This window comes from Podarcis bocagei (genome assembly GCF_964188305.1).
Source record: "Podarcis bocagei genome assembly, chromosome: 7".
Taxonomy (NCBI): domain Eukaryota; kingdom Metazoa; phylum Chordata; class Lepidosauria; order Squamata; family Lacertidae; genus Podarcis; species Podarcis bocagei.
The window spans coordinates 49582639-49601049 of record NC_138132.1 but is presented as its reverse complement, the minus strand read 5'-3'; the positions used below and the strand labels follow the sequence as shown (position 1 = coordinate 49601049).

The 18411-nt window shown below is 54.6% G+C and overlaps 1 protein-coding gene across 1 annotated transcript; it reads left to right on the top strand.

Moving 5' to 3' along the window:
* Window positions 1–507: 507 nt before the first annotated feature.
* PKD1L3 (polycystin 1 like 3, transient receptor potential channel interacting) lies at window positions 508–18327 on the top strand (the record flags this gene model as incomplete). Its single annotated transcript, XM_081202315.1, has 31 exons — window positions 508–802; window positions 1458–1547; window positions 1863–1903; window positions 2050–2481; window positions 2960–3091; window positions 3272–3436; window positions 3694–3818; window positions 4590–4716; window positions 4842–4967; window positions 5185–5413; window positions 6218–6402; window positions 6578–6808; window positions 7127–7228; window positions 7550–7728; window positions 8529–8675; window positions 9120–9313; window positions 9727–9923; window positions 10030–10198; window positions 10396–10588; window positions 11521–11773; window positions 12116–12218; window positions 12357–12500; window positions 13411–13596; window positions 14035–14323; window positions 14685–14818; window positions 14994–15118; window positions 15690–15850; window positions 15953–16163; window positions 16278–16379; window positions 16632–16763; window positions 16938–18327. The coding sequence occupies 31 exons, from the start codon at window positions 508–510 to the stop codon at window positions 17049–17051; spliced, it is 5313 nt and encodes a 1770-aa protein (XP_081058441.1). The 3' UTR covers window positions 17052–18327.
* Between the last annotated feature and the right edge of the window lie 84 nt (window positions 18328–18411).

Below are 18411 nucleotides of genomic sequence, written 5' to 3'. Positions count from 1 at the left end.
GAGGAATCCCACTAGCACAACCTCCCTGGAAGGAGGGTCCCTTCGCCTCCGTTTAGAAACCTCTAATGAAGGGGAGTCTGCCACCTTCCTGTCTGCCCCACTCCCCAAACCCTTGAAATCCCATTTCTTGTCACCCAAACTGCTTGGTTATCATACTGTTCTTTGGAGCAAGAGGAATGGGATGTGCCACCTGGGCTCTCAATATTTGCCTGCCAGCGTGTCTTTTATGCAGCAGACAATGCAGTTGCTCCTCCTTTCTTCCTCGCAGGGGTGCAGACAATGGCACCCTCTTCTTTGCAAACAAGAGGGCGCATCTCCAGCTGGAGCGCCAGGTGCTGCACCTGTTCAGCCTCTGGGTGTGGCGCTGCTCTGCTCCTCTTTTCAGCAGCTCCCCCACCTGCTTTCTCAGTTCGTGGGCTGAGCGTGCACGGTGGGGGGGGGGCGGCGGCGGCGGTTTAGACTATTAAAGGGTGGCCCCGGGCCAGCTTGCTCCAAAGAGGGAGCGGCATGGGGCTCCCTATAGGGATGTGGCTCTGGCTCTGGCTCTGGGCCGCACAGGTCTCTTCGGAGGAATCGGAGCCCGCCTGCCTGCCCGTGGCAGGAGAGGACTGCTATCGGCTGCTCCGGTGGCCACAACCCGCCTTGGGTGCAGTGATTTGGTGCGGACGATCCCACGGCCGGCTCCTCCACACGTGGAACCAGCAGATCCAGGACGCCCTGCGCGACCGCCTGGACGACAGGAGCAAAACCTGGATCGGGGCTGCAGCAAAGGCGCTCCCAGAAGTGAGCCACCCTGGCAAAGGTGAGAGCGGGACGGGGGCGCAGAGGCCCAACAGCAGCACCGCAGAAGAGGGGCAGCAGCAGCCGATTCCAGTATACTCTCCCGGGATGTGTGTTATTCCCCACTCAGCATCTCTGGCTCGCCCAGACGCCAAACCCCTCAGGGCAAGACCGCCACCCTCCCTACACAAGGTGGGACCACCGTCTCCTCGTGGGGATCGAGGCGGGGCAGCCAAGCTTCTCACTTCAAGGGCCCAGCCAGGCCCTGCAGACCCTTCCCTCCGTCGAGGGACCCCGCCCACCAGCGTTTCAAGGACACTCAGGGTAGCAACCCTCCTCCCATGCCAAGCCCCGCTGCTGATGGCTCAGCTCTGCAGTCTGTGACAGGCAGTCAAGGAGTGGGGAGGGTTAAAAATAATAATAATGCAAGGCTGTCCGAGGGTTTGCTACCAGGCACTCACCCTATGCAAAGGCTCCCCTTAAACCACTTGCCACCACTGGGAGACTCTAGTCTGGAGAGGGAGCGGAGCCCTACAGGGGGCGCTCAAAGCAGCCTCAGCCGGAAAGCCTTATCCTAAGAAAATCCCTCAAAGGCAAACAACTGGCGGGCTGGTGCTGAGTGTGGGGTGGCGGGGAAGAGGGATAACCGTGTCTGACGGCGGCGCCTACTTCCGCAGACCACTGCAAAGTCCTCGTCCGGAATGGGGACCAATTCTATACCAGGAGGGAGGAGTGTGACCAGAAGCACTTTTTCATCTGCCAGTCTGGTGCGTGAGTCTGCCCGCCCCCCGGGGTGGGAGTTCGCGCCCTTATTCACGGCCTCGTTCGCGGCCTCCAGCTTCAAAGAGCGAGAAGGACCTCGTGGCTGAGTTGAGGATGAGACTCTCTGGAAGCACGCCTCTGGAAGCAACCCCCACGAAGCACGCCCTTTCGAGGTGGCTGCAACCCGGAGGCAGGGCCAGGGCCAGGCTCTCCCGAGGTGGCTGGGCTGGGCCGTCGCAGGTCCTAGAACCGCCTCCCCGGAAGCGCCGCTTCCATGAATCCTCCCGAGCTCAACCCCTACTGCTCTCTGTCCGCTACAGGCCCCCCGAGGACGCCCCGAGAGACTTCCACGCCCTGGGTGGTAAGTTCCCGCCAAAGCAGGTGCCTGCGCAGCCGTCGAACAGGAACGGGCGAAGGCTCTCTAGGTCGCTGCGCAGCGCCCCCTGGGCTGACTGCAGCGCACCACCGAGCAGCCGGCCCTGGTGACTCTCTCTCCCTGTCTCCCAGAGAACGACCTGCCAGCATTTGACGTGCGGCCCGACGGAGGCGACGCCCATTCTCACCGAAGAGCCGACGGCGACTGCTCCTCTGAGCGCCCAGCCCTCCGCCGCGACTCCTCCGCCGCCCAGTGCTCCTCCAGGAAGCAACACAGTTCGCCAGCCGACCACCGCTGACATCCAGTCATTCCTTGGGACCAGGCCAGAACTCGGCACTCCCCGCCATCCGCCGAGCAGCCCCAAGTCGGCATCCAGCACCTGGCCAGCCAGCAACAGCAGCCAGACTCACCCCAACTCTCGAACCTCAGCCCCAGAGCCCAGCACTCAGCCGCTGCCCACCAGCAAAACCACCTCGGGGGGTACCAAAAGCCACGAGTCCAACACCAGCCCGGACTCCTTCACTTTCAGCCCTAGAGACTTCCCCCCTGAGGACCAGGGGAAGGTAGGGAGACATCTGGACTGGCACCTGCCCCCACCCTGGTGGCACCTTGTCCAGACAGGCTCTCCTCTCTCTCCGTCCCATACCCCACACCCTGCTCCGGAGATGCCAGGAGGTGGGGGTGGTGTGTGCGTTGCAGGATTCTTCCTTTGCACCTGGAAAAACCAATGCTGAGGTGCAGATCAAAGATGAGTGTGACTCGTATGTGATTTCCCAGGGATCCAAAGTCACTTAGTGAGTGATTTCCAGACTGGTTTTGCCCACAGCAGAAAGGGGGGCAAGTGGCTCTGGGGAGGTGTGGGGGGATGTGTGGCTCCCTCCCGCCTAGCTGCCTTTTCAGGTCTTCCCCCTATAGGGTAGAGGAGCCTTCCTAGAATTAGAGATTTAGCGATAAGCTCTACTTGCAGGCTCACTGACAGCGTAATAGGGCAACCAGGCCCCCTTCTCCCCCAGCCCCTCTCACTCAGGGTCTGTCCCACAGGCCCTAGAGAAGGTGCTGCACCAGTTCAGCCAGGCTGTGAAGACCCCAGACCACCCTATGGCACTGGAGCAGGCAGCCCGGATGCTGGAGAATTTGACAAATTTCCACGCTCTGCTCTCAGATGATGCCCAGGTACTGGCACATGGCAGGGAGGGAGGGTGGGTGGGTGCGGCCTAGTCTCCCAGTCCTTGGTTGAGCCAGGCTCTACCCAGGCTATGTACAGAGGCAAGCCTGCTGCTTGGCACAGCCAGCCTCGCCCTTGCACCCCCAAATCAGCCCCGCCAGATGACCAGCCCTGCCTTGTTTCTACAGGCCTCTGCCAGCCAGGCACTTCTCTCCCTGAGCTCTCAGCTACTGAGGGACCACTCTGCCAGCAATGCCTCCTGCCTAGACCTCGCATCACAGGCTCTTTTCCAGGCCCTCAGCAACCTCCTCCAAGCCTCAGGCAGCCAGACACCCAGCTTCGGCCCGCAACAGGTGGGGGAGAAAGAGGACCTGCAGGGGTCGGGTGGAGGAGGCTATTCTGACCTGCTCCTTCCCCCTTCACTCTTTCCCAGGCCAGCAGAAGGATGGGGTTGCCAGCTCAGGCCTGCTGCATGGCTGGGTCTCATTCTGAAGGCACCCCCTTTTGTCCAGGCCTTCCCATTGCTCTGAGCCCATGGGAAGGGAGCTGAGCTTCCCAGCTCCCCACCCTGGCTCTGCCCAGCTCCTGACCACACCTGGCCTTTCTGCAGCAGGAACCAAAGGTCCTGGAAACAGCCCTTCCTCTGATCCAGACGGGGCTCCTGTTGGGAAGCTCCACCATGGAGGAATCCACAGTAACTGTGGTGTCTCCTGTGCTCAGCACCACTCTCAGCAGGTACCAGTCTCCTCTCTCCTAGGCACTGAAGAAGGGGGGGGGCTTGCTCAGGGCAGCTGGGGAACTGAATGAATTGTTTGGTTGCCAATTACCTATTGGAATCCTTTTGGTACGCAGAGTAAGACATTTTTCAGAGAATGCATCTTGGTTAGGGGACAGACTTTTATGAGTTACAATCTCACACACAGGGATGTTTGTAGTTAAGATAAATAATAAAGGAGTCTATTACATTATTTTAAAAATTATTACTACATTTATAACCCGCTTTTTCTCCAAAAGGCTCAGGGTAGCTCACAGACTTCTCCTTTTTTCCATCTTATTCTCATAACAACCCTGTGAGGTAGGTTGGGGCTGAGAGATAGTGACTGGCCCAAAGTCACCCATTGGGTTTCATGGCTGAGAGGGGATTTGAACCCTGGTCTCCCACGTCCATGTCGCGCACTCTAACCACATAGCTGGATAGAAAAGTTCCAAGTTCTAGCCTAACAAGTCTGTACTAGAGCATGGTAGCCATGCTGGCTCCTGTCTTATCTCAGAGGATAATTCTTCTTGGAGAGAGAAATGTGAGAGGAGCAGGAAGTTGTGAAACAGAGTGCAGCCTGAGAATATCAAAAGAGATAGAGAGGTGAGCTGAAGAGGTTAATGACACAAAGGTAGTCTGGGAATCTGGAGGTCTCGAACTCTGTTCTATCTGTCCTAACCTACGCAAGACCCCTCTTCTGAAAATGGAGTTGCACTCAAACTTTCAACAGTAACCCCACTCCCTACCAGGTGTGACAAAGCCTCCCTGCCCCATGCCTCCTTCCACCTGCTTCAGCCAAGGGGCCTGAACGTAACCTTCCCATCCAGCTCTGCTCTGGAGCCAGTTCTGAGCCAGCACCCTCAAGTACAAGTCCAGGTAAGGTGGTAGTGGCTTGCTGCCCACTGGGTCCTTGTAGGGGGACATAGTGCAGGGCTGGCAGGGTGTGGACGTGGGGCAGAGGGCACCCCCACAGCTTGCTCTTGCTCTCATCTTCACTCTAGGTGGCCTCCTTTGCATTCAATCCTTTCCGGCACCTGGATGGGAAGCCGATCAAAAGGACGGCAAGTATCGCTCTCATGGCCAGCGAGAAGTCCATCGGTGTCCACAATCTTACAGAGGAAATAGAGGTGAGAATGGATACTGTACTGGGACGTTCTCTCATCAGGGAGACTCTTCTCTCAGCACCCAAGTGGCATGGAGAAGCAGCGCTGTCCAAGGTCCAGCTCTGGATCAGAAATAAGCACTTTGTGCTGTATGGCCTGATGGGAGACAATATGTGCTCAAGGACCAGTGGGGGGACGGACGGACTGCAGGGCTGACCATAGGCATTCTGTCTGCTTCCAGATTGGGCTCAGTGCTGAGGCTAGTGCTGAGGCCCCTCACACTCACTTGACTGGCAACGTCAGGAACTTTGACATTGTGGTAAACATCACATCAGTAGAGGATGCCCTGCTAGTATCGGTGGAATCCAGCACAGTGGTCCAGATCACCTTGCACCTGGGCCTCCAACCTGAGCCCAACAAGAACAGAAGCCTCCTCAACACCACCCTGCCCAGCAGCGGATGGCAAGAGGGTGAGGACTTGTTAGAAGGAAGCTAGAGGGCAGGTGCTGCTTTGGGACTTCCTATTGGAGCATCTGACTGACCTCTAGGAGAATAGTGCTGGACTAGAATGGCCATTGGCCTGATGCAGCAGGTTCTTCTTATGCTCATAAATACAACACAGTGCTGCATGTATCCCCTTAAAAGTAAGTCTCATTGGAGTTCAGTGAGGTAACTCTCAGGTAAGTGGGCATAGCTTTGAGGTGTTAACTTCACCTGCTGTTCTGGGTTTCAGCCATAAGACATGACCTGTTTGGCAGGCTTCCTCAAACTCGGCCCTCCAGATGTTTTGAGACTACAGTTCCCATCATCCCTGACCACTGGTCCTGCTAGCTAGGGATCATGGGAGTTGTAGGCCAAAAACATCTGGAGGGCTGAGTTTGAGGAAGCCTGCTATATGGGAACAATTTACCTCTATAAATAAAAAGGGAAAGTTGCAAAAGTATACAGATTGAATCAGCTGTGTTTCAATTATTTAATTGCCCATTAAATTCATTTAATTGCAAATTAACATGGTGTAGTGGTCAGATTTGCACTGTGGGAAACATCAATGGGAAATTTGATTTAAATCGCTTAGTTAAATCAGCCCGTTTCTTCATTTACATAATTGACCAAACCACTTTGATTTAAATCTGTGCACCTGGGAGTAGGCACAGAGGGAGGGGCTTGAGGAGCTGGGGCCAGGCAGGACTGTGTCCCCCAGTGGAGGAAGGTGTGGGTGAGGTCAGTGGGTGTGGTCCCTCTCTGCTCTCTTTGACTCACTGCTCTTGCTTCAGAGGGTACCTACACATGGGTGATTCCTCCAGAGGAGCTGCAGCATCATGGCCTGGGCACCTACTACATCTCTGCAGAGGTGGCTCCCCTCTCTCAGGGCCCCTGGAACCTCTCCATTCACACCATCATCTCTGGATGCTACTACTGGTCCAGCCAGCAGCATGCCTGGAGAAGTGATGGATGTCGGGTATGCAGTAGGGTCAACCAGGGCAGAGGGCTGCAGGGCAGGCAAGCAAGCCTTTGCTTCCATGCTGGGAGAAAAAAAACGTAGGGCGGAATGTCATGGGGAACCAAATGGAGCAGAACTATTGGGACCTCATCCTCCTGTGTTGGTTTCTAATGCATCAGTGCTTCCCTCCCAGGTGGGCTCCCAAAGCACCCTCCACAGCACCCAGTGCTTGTGCAACCACCTCACCTTCTTTGGGTGCGTCGCCTTGGTCCTGCCACACCTGATTGACCTTCACAACACTGCAAAGCTCCTGAGCACCGTGGGCCAGAACCCTTCTGGGCTGGCCTTGCTAAGCAGCTTGTTGCTGGGCTATGGAGCTGCCCTCGTTTGGGCTCGATGGAGACAGAGAACGGATGCTAAGAAGGTGAGGGGAAAGGGCAAGCAAAAGATTTATGATGGTGGTTTGGGGTTATTAGCATTTGCAGGCCAGAGACACCCACCCCCCATCTGCCCTCATTCAGGCCCTTCTTGTCTGATGTGCTGAAATGAGGAACAATGAAAGTTTTTCATTGGAAATGCAAACGGGTCATGAGAGAAGACATTTTACACCGTCTTTTTAGGGTATGAGATATTTATTCAGCAAACAGCTGAGAGCCAGACACCCTGGAAAAGCTGACTTGCTGAAGTGGGGCTTGGCCATTTCTAGGGCCACCCACCCCATGTGTGTCTCTCCCCCCTCCAGGTGAAGGTCACAATCCTAGCAGATAATGAGGCCACCGCCTGCTTCCCTTACCTGGTGCAAGTCTTCACAGGCTACCGCCGAGGGGCTGGGACCTCTGCTAAGGTAGGGGAGGGTCTTACTTCCCTGCAGGCCCACTTTGTACTGTTGATGGTACAAGTGCTGCCCATCAAGTTCCGTGACCTCAGGCACCTGCCCACAGAATCTGGGCCGAGTCTGGCAGATCTCTCCCTATCGGGGAGTGGGTGTGTGGGGTGCAGGCTTCTGTGTGACTGGCTGCATGCAAAAGCCTGTCTTTGATGACATCCTTCATGTGCTCCCTGCTTGGGCAAGGAACTGAGGAAAGGAAGCAATCCATGAACCCCACCCAGCATCCGCCCTCTTTTCCCTTTCCTTGATTGACCCCTTCTCCCTCCTTGGCTTGAGGTTATCCTGACCCTCTATGGGGCAGAGGGCCGGAGCGAGCCACACCTGCTACAGCACCCCCAGGGGCCCTCCTTTGAGCGAGGTGGGCGGGATGCCTTCCTCCTTGCCACTCAGAAGTCCCTGGGCAACCTCCACGCCATCCGCCTCTGGCACAACAACACTGGGCCCAACCCCAGCTGGTAAGTCCATGGCCCAGCGAGGGCTGAGGGTGGGGGCCAAGAGGGTGGGGTTAGAGCGAACCAGACAGCAACTGGGATGCCAGGCAAGGAGGAGGTTGGAAGCACACGACTGGCGTGGGAGAGTCCGTTGGCAGCACCAGACCTTATCAGATGCTAGTAGGCGAAGGGACGCTGCAGCTGGCATACCTAGTCCTCCCATGCCATGGGGTTGTGCTGCCAGGACTTGGACACATGCAGAATTCCCAGGTCCTCAAAGATACCTCCTTTCAAGCCTATGCTGAAGAAATTCACAATATCCCTGTCCAACTGTAGCAAAACTAGCATCAGGTCAGTTGGACATTCCAGGGGGACGATGGAACTGTGGCATGTCTTGTCCCACCCAAGGTTCATGCTCACCATGTTAAAGGCCAGCTTTGGCTCCAGAGGCCACATTGTCATGTCAAATAATGCATATGAACCACCTTTGGTCTGAACCCCCAAACATAAAGGATACATCAGGGAGGGAATACGCTTCCATCTCCAGTCTTTTCCCAAAGCTACTGGGCAAAGAATGCTTTATGTATAGGTTAACTTGGAGCAAAGCTTCTCTTGTGATTGAAGGAAGCCACATGCAGCTCTCTGCTTTGGCAAGGTAATGAGGGCAGAAGGAAAAGATCCCCACTGCTTCCCTTTAACCTGCAGCTCTTGAGTGATGGGGAGTGGGGGCAGATCCCTTGGCTGCAGCTAATGGGCACCACATGACTGCTTGGCAGCGCCACCCATGTGTGGGCAAACGACTGAAAGGCCTGAGCCTCCTGCAGGTTTGTGAGGCGGCTGGTTGTCTGTGACCTGTCTGCCAAGAAGAAGTGGCATTTCCTGTGTGACTCTTGGCTGGCAGCTGACCTGGATGACGGCCATGTGGATAAAGTCTTTGCTGCTGCCTCCGAGAGGGATCTCCTGTCCTTCAGGTAAATATGAGCCCCACCCACCCACCTCCTGCCAGTTTGTGGCATCTCTGGAATGTGTTTTTGCCCTTGGGGTTTTTCTGCCCCTGATCTACCCAACAGGTACCTTGCCTTTGACTGAATTATGCTAAGAACACCTGTGTGAAAAAGCAATATGCAGACATCAAAAAATAAAAGTCGGAACGGCAGGCTTTGTCCCAGAATCTGCTTGGAATGACGAATCTCAGACCCAGTGAAGAAAGTTCCTTTGACTATACACAGAGAGGGCCTTTCTCTCCCACCCATCTGGGAGTTGGGTCTTCCTTCCAGGTCAGAGAGTATGATGCAGCTTCCAGCTCCTCCCCATTCAGAAATTATGTGCAGCAGGAAAGGTCCCACCCTGCTCCTGGCCCTTGACCCTCTCTGGCTCAGGTCCCACCAAATACATCCCTTATCCCACTTCACCAGGTACCAGTTCTGGTCAGGGCTGGTGGACAAATTGACGCAGGAGCACCTGTGGCTGTCGGTGGTGACCTGCTCGCCCTGGAGCCCCTTCACCCGTGTCCAGAGGCTCTCCTGCTGCCTGGCCCTCCTCTGCTGCACCTTCCTCATCAACATCATGTTCTGGAGAAAAGAGGCAGGGTCCAGAAGCCCTGAGGCTGGTGAGTCGGCTGCCAGCTGGAGACTAGCATAGCCAGTGCCTTTCCTTGTCCCCTGCCCCAACATGATGCAGGTGGGCGCTGGGCTGGGGGCAGGTGAGTGGGTGGGGTAGGGAAGAGGCTGGCTTCCCACCACTTGCCATGGCTCACAGCCCCCAAGGCAGAGCCCTAAAGGGTCCTGTATTTTTGCTCCTGTCCCCATGCTCCACCTTCCATGCATAGGGCTTGTGTGTCTCTAAGTAGCAATGAGGATTCTAAGCTTCACAATGGAGCTGGGAGTCCCCCTCTGCACCCCGCCCAGCATTTTTGGCATCGAAACTGCTTCAGCCACAGCAGTGATCCTTTCAGCCACCCCCTCCTCCTGACTGAAGGTCTCTGTCTGCCCCTCCTCTGCCCTCCCCCCGCTCCCGAGACAGGGCCTTTCATGGTGACTTGGCACGAGCTGCTGGTGAGTGTGGAAACAGCCATCTTCCTAATGCCAGTGAGCCTACTGATCAGCCACATCTTCCAGCTGGTCCAGCCCCCAGCCCCAAAGCCTCCGGCTGCCAGCCCTGAACTCCTGCAGACTGTGATGCCCCCCAAGCAGGTGATGCCCATCACACGAGTCAAGCAGGTGAGACCCCCTCCTCACAAGTCCCTCCAGTCAGCAGGAGGTTCTGAGCGGTCAGCCTCCGCCCTGATGGGTGCTTGGCACTCTTGCCCTGCTCTCTCCATTGCAGGAGCTGGAGGAGACCCTGGGCTTCCTCTACAAGAACAGCCTCTGCCAGTGCAGAGCCATGGACAAGTTCCCTGGGACTTCTGAGCAAGTACCAGAGCTTGTGGCTGCTCTGTGTGACCTCATTGAGTCCCACCTCCAGCACCAGAAGGACCTGGAAGGTCCCCCTCAGGGTAAGAGTAGCTTGTCTTGGCAACGGATGCAAACACCACTCCCTTTCTCTCAGACAGAGAGTGTGCCACCCTTCCTCATGCTCTGTGCACCAGTTTGTACCTTTGGGGTGCTGAGCAACCCTTGACTCAATTGGAAAGAGGAGGGGGAATTAAGGCTCTGTAGGGTGAGAGTGATGCCTCTTTGTACTTGTTTCCAGAGAGGCGCTTCAACCTCCACAGCTACCTGAGCCATGTGCTGAATGACTTGGGGACTCAGCTCTGCAGCCTGGATTTGTGCAGCTTTCCTAACCCCTATGACCGTCTGCATGCAGTGGACCAACTACGGAGAGTCCAGCAGCACCTAGAGCAGCAGCAGGCCCAGCCCTGGCCCAGCACTGAGGGGCCTGGCAGGTAGCCCCCATCTGGAAGCTCCCCTCCTCTATCTCTTCCCCACTCTCCTGGCCCCATTTCCTGGTAACATTGTGCAGAGATTGCCCCAAACCCAAAATAGTACTTGGGGAACAAGATCCTCATTTGTAAGCTGCTGTGTGGCATCTACTGTACACACCCTACATATGTATACAAAGAAACACACCTAGCTAAGGTCAAAGTTCCTTCCATGAAATAGCTTGCAGGAAGAAACTAACCAGATATCTTCACACTCCAGGGAATGCCTTCAGGGGCTGGGCGAGGAGGCAGGTCACAGTTACAGGAGATAGAAGCTGCCCCCCCCCCGGACTCACCAGTGAGAATGGGGGTCGCATATGCAGCAGAGTGTTCATATGTTACCCAGAAACAGAGTGAAGCAACAGTCCAAGGTCACCACCGCAGTCGAGTTCAGGCAAGGTACAATGCAGCAAGGCAGGGCGATGAGAATCAGGAAATAAGGCACCAGAGACCTGTATTATTTCCTGCAACTAGAAGGCTCACTAGGGAGGCTTTATATGGTACTCTTGTCTCCTAAACTACACTCATCCACAGCCACTGACTGCTTCCTCACAAGCAGACTGCTGCCTCTGATTCCAGAGACTGGCAGGGGGAGCTGTTCCACCCCTGTTCTGACAGTTCCAGGAGTTTTTCATCAGGTACTAACCTGGAGGGCCCCTGGATCTATAGGGTATCTGGTTCATCTTCAGAGGACTCTGTGTCTGGTCCCGTGTCACACTCAGACCAAAAGCCAGCCAGTTTTCCCAGCCCACCCAATAATGGTTTTTTTCTTAACTGCCTATTGCTTTTTCTGCTTGGTCTGTGGGACATTTCCCCTCCCCACTGCACAGTTCCCTCCCTCCACTGGTGTTCCCAAAGGCTGAGGTGCCATTTATTCTCCTGTCTCTGTGTCTCAGGCCCACCGGGCCCAGGAGCGAGCTCAGCAGTTTCCCACTTGAAGACCCTGACAAGGAGAGGCCGCCATTCTCCCGCTGTCTCCCCGGGAGATTCAGCTTTGCCTGCTGGCTCACAGTGGGGAGCATCAGCCTGGTTTCGGCCTTCTTCACAGTGCTCTACAGCCTAGAAATGAGCAGGGACGAGGCTGGGCACTGGGCCGTCAACATCCTGCTCTCTGTGCTACAGAACATCTTTGTAATGCAGCCCCTGAAGGTAACCTGGTCTTATCTGGAGTGCAGCTAACCTCTCCCCACACCCTTGCCAGACCCAGAATCTCCCCTCTTCTCCCTGCCTCTACAAATGTCTTTGGTGTTCTGTGATTCTGCAGCAACACTGCAGGGTCAGAGCTCTGCAAGGATCCTCAGACCCCACATAAGTCCAGACTCTGGGTTTAATGCTTGTCCATCTCTCCCCCAATCCGCACTGGTAATGGGTATAATGTTACTAACCATTCCATTTGTGGTGGGGCCCCTCCTGCATATTCTGCTAAGAGGGGCCCCAGACACCTGCCCTGTGGGGCTCCCCAATGGCAACCCTGTTCTCTCTCCTTCCCAGGTGTTGGCTCTGACCTTCCTCTTCTCACTGCTGCACAAGAGGGAGTTGTGGAAGGACAAGGGGGAGGAGCAGCAGCTCTGGTGGTCCCTGGGCCTTGTCAAAGGTAATTCAAGCTCTCCAAACCCCCCTCCCTGCGCCTCCATCTGCAGTGCTTGATAGGGCATCTGCCTGAGTGGCCTCTGACCAAAGAGGGCCTTTTTCCTCTTGCTTGGGACTGATTCCAGCTTTCCTCTCCCTCTAGCAAGGGGCCTACAACTGGAAGCTTATGGGCAGAGAGACTGGGCAGACCCAGCTTACAGACCCCCTGCCCTCCAGCCAATGGTGCGGCCAAAGGAACGAGCCTTGAAAGACAAGAAGTTGTACTCCTTGATCAGAGAGATTGCAGGTGAGACCAGGCACGAAGGCCAGTAAGGGCGTGGATGGGTTGTGCAACACTTCCTGCTCCCTCCCCACACCAAGCAGGGGTGAAATATGCTCAGCATTCACACTCCTAAGCATCAGTGGTTAAGGAAGCAAGCAAGACAGAGAATGATACTGAGGCCAAGGTCAGAATGGTGGGAGCGGCAGTCGCCTCTAGGAACACAGGAAGAAACTGCCACATACCATGTCAGAACATTGGGCTTACCTTACATTTTCATCAAAAAATTGCTTTGCACAGGTAACTACCATAGAGTTATCAAAATTTTCAAAAGTAGGGGGTCCATGGCTTGGCTTTTGAAAAATAGGGGGTCCTCAGTACTGTAATTAGCTAATTGGGAACCACTGCTATAAACCACAATGTATACATAACTCTGGGTGCAGAATCTGCTCAGGACAAATCTTCAGATGTAATTTGCAACCTTTAAACCACCAGCAGGGAACATCATACCAAGGGGCATAGAGAGGGGGGTGCGGTCCGCCCCATGTGTCATCTCTGAAGGGGTGACAAAATGGCGCACGCGGGAGGGTGGCACTTACCGTGGGGCCTGGCCTGCAGCATGCCCAAGCCATGTGTCTCTCCTGGGAGTGAGGCGGTGGCTTGGGGCCCTGTGCTGCCTGAAATGGCAGCGTGGGGCTTGCGTCCACCAGGCGGACTCGATGGACAGATCACTACGCTGCCGCCCCCCTGCTCCCGCCGCTCCAGGTGCCGGAGCAGCTAGCTACGCCCGGTCATACCTGCAGCGGGCAGGTTGCTTAGACCTGGAAGGGGTTATAATTTGGCCTGTGAGGTTGTTCCCCCCACGTCTTCTGGCTGTAGGGATGCAAAATCCAACAGGACAAACTGTTTTAATCCACTTTCCTTTTCTGACACCCAGTGCAGCTTGTGTTCCTGGCTGTGCTGATGGTCCTCAGCTATACTGAGAGAAGCCCCAATGAGTTCTACTTTAACAACGCCCTCCAGAAGAGCTTCACATCCCACCTGGAAGACATCCTTACTCCAGAGGAGTTGTACAGGTGGATCAGGGTGATTCTGCTGCCTGGCCTCCATGGCGATTCTGAAGGTGAGCAGCACAAGGAGCAGAGATAAAAGAGACATCTTTCTGTATACAGGCAGCCCTCTGCTTATGGGCATTCTACTTGTGTGTGACTGCTTTTATGCGGGTCACCACAAAACGAATGACTGAATAAATTGAAACAGTGTGCCTTCCCTTGCTCAGGGCCGCTGCCTGGAAGTCTCTTTTTGCTGCTCACTCGCTGCAATGGGAGGGATTGTGGGGAAGGCTCAAGGCAGCAGCCTCAAGTGAGGGAAGGTGTGCCGGGCAGTGGCCCCAGCAGCACACGCTGTATAAAATATAAAAAACATGGCCTCTTTAGGCTTTTTCAGTGTTGCCAAAGCTGAAACCTGAAATTTGCCCAGCTTTTCACATCTGTACAAACAGGTGTGTGTCTGTGTGTTTTGCTTCTAAGCAGCACATTTCTCCCCTCTCTCAATCTTCCAGGTTTGGCCATGGATGGAAACTCTTTCCTTGTGGGCAGCGTGCGGCTACGGCAGATCCGAGCCACAGGAGCCCCACCAAAGCCAGGGCCAGCTTTTCTCCCACTCCAAGAGGGAAAGCAGGGTCCCACGGCCAGCTGGGGGCCTCCTGCTGAAGGGAGAGGTCAGGCGAGTGCCTGGGTCTTCCAGAATGAGAGCACCCTGCAAGAGTACCCCATCTGGGGGAAGTTTGCTCTCTATCCGGGAAGCGGCTACCTGGCAAACCTTGGCAGAAACAAAAGCTACGCCTGGAGGTATGTGGACTGAGGGAGCTGCAGAACAGGCATCAGGTACTGAAAGCTCCAGGGGCTCTTTCTGGGCAGGTGTATCTCAGTCTCTGCCCACTATCTCCTGATCTGGTGAAGCTGTGGGAGAGGGTAGGTGAAAGCTAAAGACCCACAGTCCTGGCTAACAGTAGTGAATATGGCACTGCTAGCTGAAGTCTGGCAGGTGGTACTTGGGGGAGAACTGATCAACTGGGCAGGGCATGCAATAGTAAACTAGAGTTGTGTTTCTCTTCCCCTGCTGCCAGTAGATTTAGGTACAGCCCTTAGAATTCTCTCCCACTGCAAGGTGGATACACAATATAACTTTTTTCTGCACCATTCCCACCAGAACCCTTCGCTATCTGGAACGGAACAACTGGCTGGACAAAAGCACACGAGTCGTCTTCATTGAGTTTGTTGTCTACAATGCAAATGTCAACCTCTTCTGCGCAGTCACGCTGGTCTTGGAGGCCAATGGGATAGGCAAGAGCGTGTAGTAGAGACAAAGGGGGCCTAGCCCTGCAATGGGCCTCAGAGGCAGGATGGCTGTCCTGGGGCTGTTGGGGAGGGAGGAGGAGGAGAAAAGGTGTTCCCTCTCCCTGGAAGCCAGCCTTGCTTGCAGCCTCCATACTTGACCCTGTGCCTGTTTCTGTGGCAGGGGCCTTGTTCAGCAAATCGGAGCTGCAAATTCTGCGCCTCTATCCAGACCTTCAGCTCGTCCTCCAATTTATCTGTGCCCAGATCACCTTTCTCCTGCTCATACTATATTACATCTTTGTGCAGGTGAGCAGGGCCTCTGTGAGGCAGCTTAGTTTCCTTAGCCTAGCACCCTCTGGATATTGCTGGACTACAACTTCCATCAGCTTTAGACAGCACTCTCAAGGTGCCTAGGGTTAGTGGGAGGTATCAGCCAGTACCAGCTCAGGGGAGCAGAGATGTAGAACCTGCGGTGGGCCCTCTGGGTGCTGCTAGGCTCCCATCATTCCTGACCATTGCCATTGGCTGCCTAGAGCAGTTGGGCATTTGGATTCCAGCAACACCTGGAGTGCCGCAGGAGTGTCATCCCACCCTTGTTTTAGGGCAGTGTCAACCTTGGGTCCCCAGATGTTGTTGGACTATAACTCCCATCATCCCTGAGCTCTGGCCTTGCTAGCTAGGAACGATGGGAGTTGTAGGCCAAAAGCATCTGGGGACCCAAGGATGAGAAAGGCTGTTTTAGAGGGTGGTGGTTTGTGGAGGTTGCTGTATTGCCAGAGAAAGAGCATCACACCACCACTGCTCCTTCCACTTGCATTCCCCCCCCCCCAACATGTGGCTGCCTGAGTCAAGCCTGCTTCTTCCATGGGGCCAGCAGGGCCGGCAGGTGAAGCAGCAGAAGTGGAAGTACTTCAGCAGCAAGAGAAACCTTCTGGATGCCAGCACCATCCTCATAAGTGTGGCAGCTATTGGCCTTTATGTGAAGAGGCGCGTGCTGGCAGAAGGCATCCTGAAGCAGCATCGCCAAGACCGCAACAAGTGAGTGTCTACCATCCGAAACAAGGGGCAGGGGCAGGCCCCCACTCAGCAGAGGCGGCTTTCACACACGCTAAAGCAAATCTCCCTCCACACCCCTGCCAGGTTCATCAGCTTCTATGAGATGGTGGAAGTTGACTCTGCTCTGACATACCTCATTGCTTTTCTGGTGGCCTTGACAACCATCAAGCTGTGGAACCTCCTGCGCCTAAATCCCAGAATGCACCTCATCACACAGACACTGCAGAAAGCCTGGGATGAGGTCCTGGGCTTCCTGCTCACACTTCTGGTGCTACTTGTGGGTTACGCCATTGTGGTAAGAAGAGACCTGCCAACTGCAGGGAAACCAACCAAGGGCGGAGGGAAGAGCCCCCCCTTCCTGTGTCCTTATACCCCTCCCCCTACATCACCTTCACTTTCTTGCCATCAGTGCAACCTCATGTTTGGATGGAGCGTAGATGACTACAAGACCTTCTTTAACTCAGCTGTGACCATCGTAGGGCTTCTCATTGGAATCTTTAATTATGAAGAGGTGAGTGCCATGCAGCCCCACTTTAGGCCGAGGCACACTGCCAGGCTGCCCTTCCAGGACACCACAGATCGCAACAGACCCCCAGCCCCATTCAGCTCCCAGCTCAGCACCCAGAGAGACCTGCATGGATTTCAGCTTTCTGGGTCTAGAATGACATGCTTCCCTGTGCCCTGCAAAGCACAGCACGGCCAACAGCTCTCTGCTATGTGCATATGTAGACACAGGGGACATAACTGTGCTCTTCATGCTTAGGTCATTGCTGTGGACCCCGTGTTTGGCGCTGTGCTGATTGTGACCAGCGTCATCTCCATGGTGTTTGTGATCATCAACCTGTTTGTCTCTGCCCTTTTGACGACCTTCAGTCGGGAGATGAAGGCTGCCAAGGTAGGTGTAAGCCCAAGCGGCTGGTGCTGCTCATGACCAGCCACCAGCCAAGCTTCAAGCAATTAAGCCTTCATGAGAAGCTGCTTGTGCCGCAGCCACCCCTCAGGATCCCAGTTCACATATAAGGCATCTCTCTCTCTCTCTCTCTCTCTCTCTCCCGGTTCATCACAACAGGCCAGCAAGGAGGAATCCATGTTGCAGCTGATTCAACTGAAGATTTCCACCTTGTTTGGAATCAAGAAACAGCTGCGCATCCCAGCAGCTTCCCGAAAGGAGCCACAGGACTGAAGTGGCATCATCCCACCTCCCCATTTGGACAGCTCTTTTCTATTCTAAAATGGGAAGGGTCACCATTTTCCAAGTATCACTAATGTACATGCTATCTTTAAGAATATCAGAGGTCAGCTGGGCTGGCAAGAAAATCTATAGGGCTTTTCTCCCACTTTTAAGCTGCCCCTCCCGCTCTTCAGCTAATTTACCATGTGATCTTGACTCAACATTACCTCATGCTACATCCTACTTCCTTTATCCTTGACACGCCTTTGAGTTGTTGGGACTAACCAAGGCAGAACAAATCTGACTGCCCAGAAATCCCCTGCTGCAGCCCTGCAGGTTGAAGAGCAAAGCCGATCTTACTGGCTTCCAGCCCAAAGGCCGGTCAAGTCCTTAAACAGCAGGAGCCAGTTTCTTCTCTGCCCAAAGAGGCAGAGCAAAGGAGGGCTGCCAGTCCCAAATACTCAGTGGTGCACATCAATTAAGCCTTACAAATCAATTTATTTTTCATGTCGCTGAGGAACTCTTTACCTATTGCAGGGCTTAACCCCTGAGGAGACAAACAGGGAATTGTAGATTATACTCCTCTACCCAGCCACAGATTTGAAGAACTCATATGACAAAGGTGGGTCTGTTGAGATGCACAAAGGATACACTGTTTCAAGGTGAACCAGAGGGAGGAGATAGAAGGGTGGGTGGGGAAGAAGGGTGACTATTGCCCCTCCCCACCCAGAGAGCTCAGTTTGCCCAATGGGAGAGATCAAATCCATGAAGGGAATCCAATCCTGCCTTTCCTTAAAGGCAGCCAACCTCCAAGATGCAAGGATCCTTAAGCAGCCCTTACCTTAATCCAGAGGGCACCATTCAGCCTGGCCCAAGCAGAAAGCACTCATCCCCCTGCTCCAACCTGTAAAGGTCAGCATAAATCCTACAAGGGCTAATTTCTCAAGAATGATAGCTTGACAGTTCTATCACATCACTGCAGAGAATGACAGCTGCTTCAGCACCCAGGCACTTCCCCGTGCCCTGCAGGACAGGTGGCCCGCTCTTCTGAAGCTGCCCCTGCTGCCACCAACCACAATGTATTGTGGGAAGCAAGTCTAAAGGGAGCCTCATAAATTTTCCTTTGGGCGGTGGTTGTGGGCTGCACTGCAGATCCTCAGGTGTGCGATCCAAACTGATAGGACTTGTTCCAAAATATAATTGCGAAGCCAAAGTAAAGGCAACACATTTGCATGCTCCTTTTTGCCAATATTTCCCCTTCCCTCAATAAATAGTACTCCTTGTTTGACTGGAAGTGTGACTGTCAGTCTGAAGGAACGGCCATGATAAGAACTGGTGGCAGCTGCCCCTCCATGTTGTAAACATACCATGC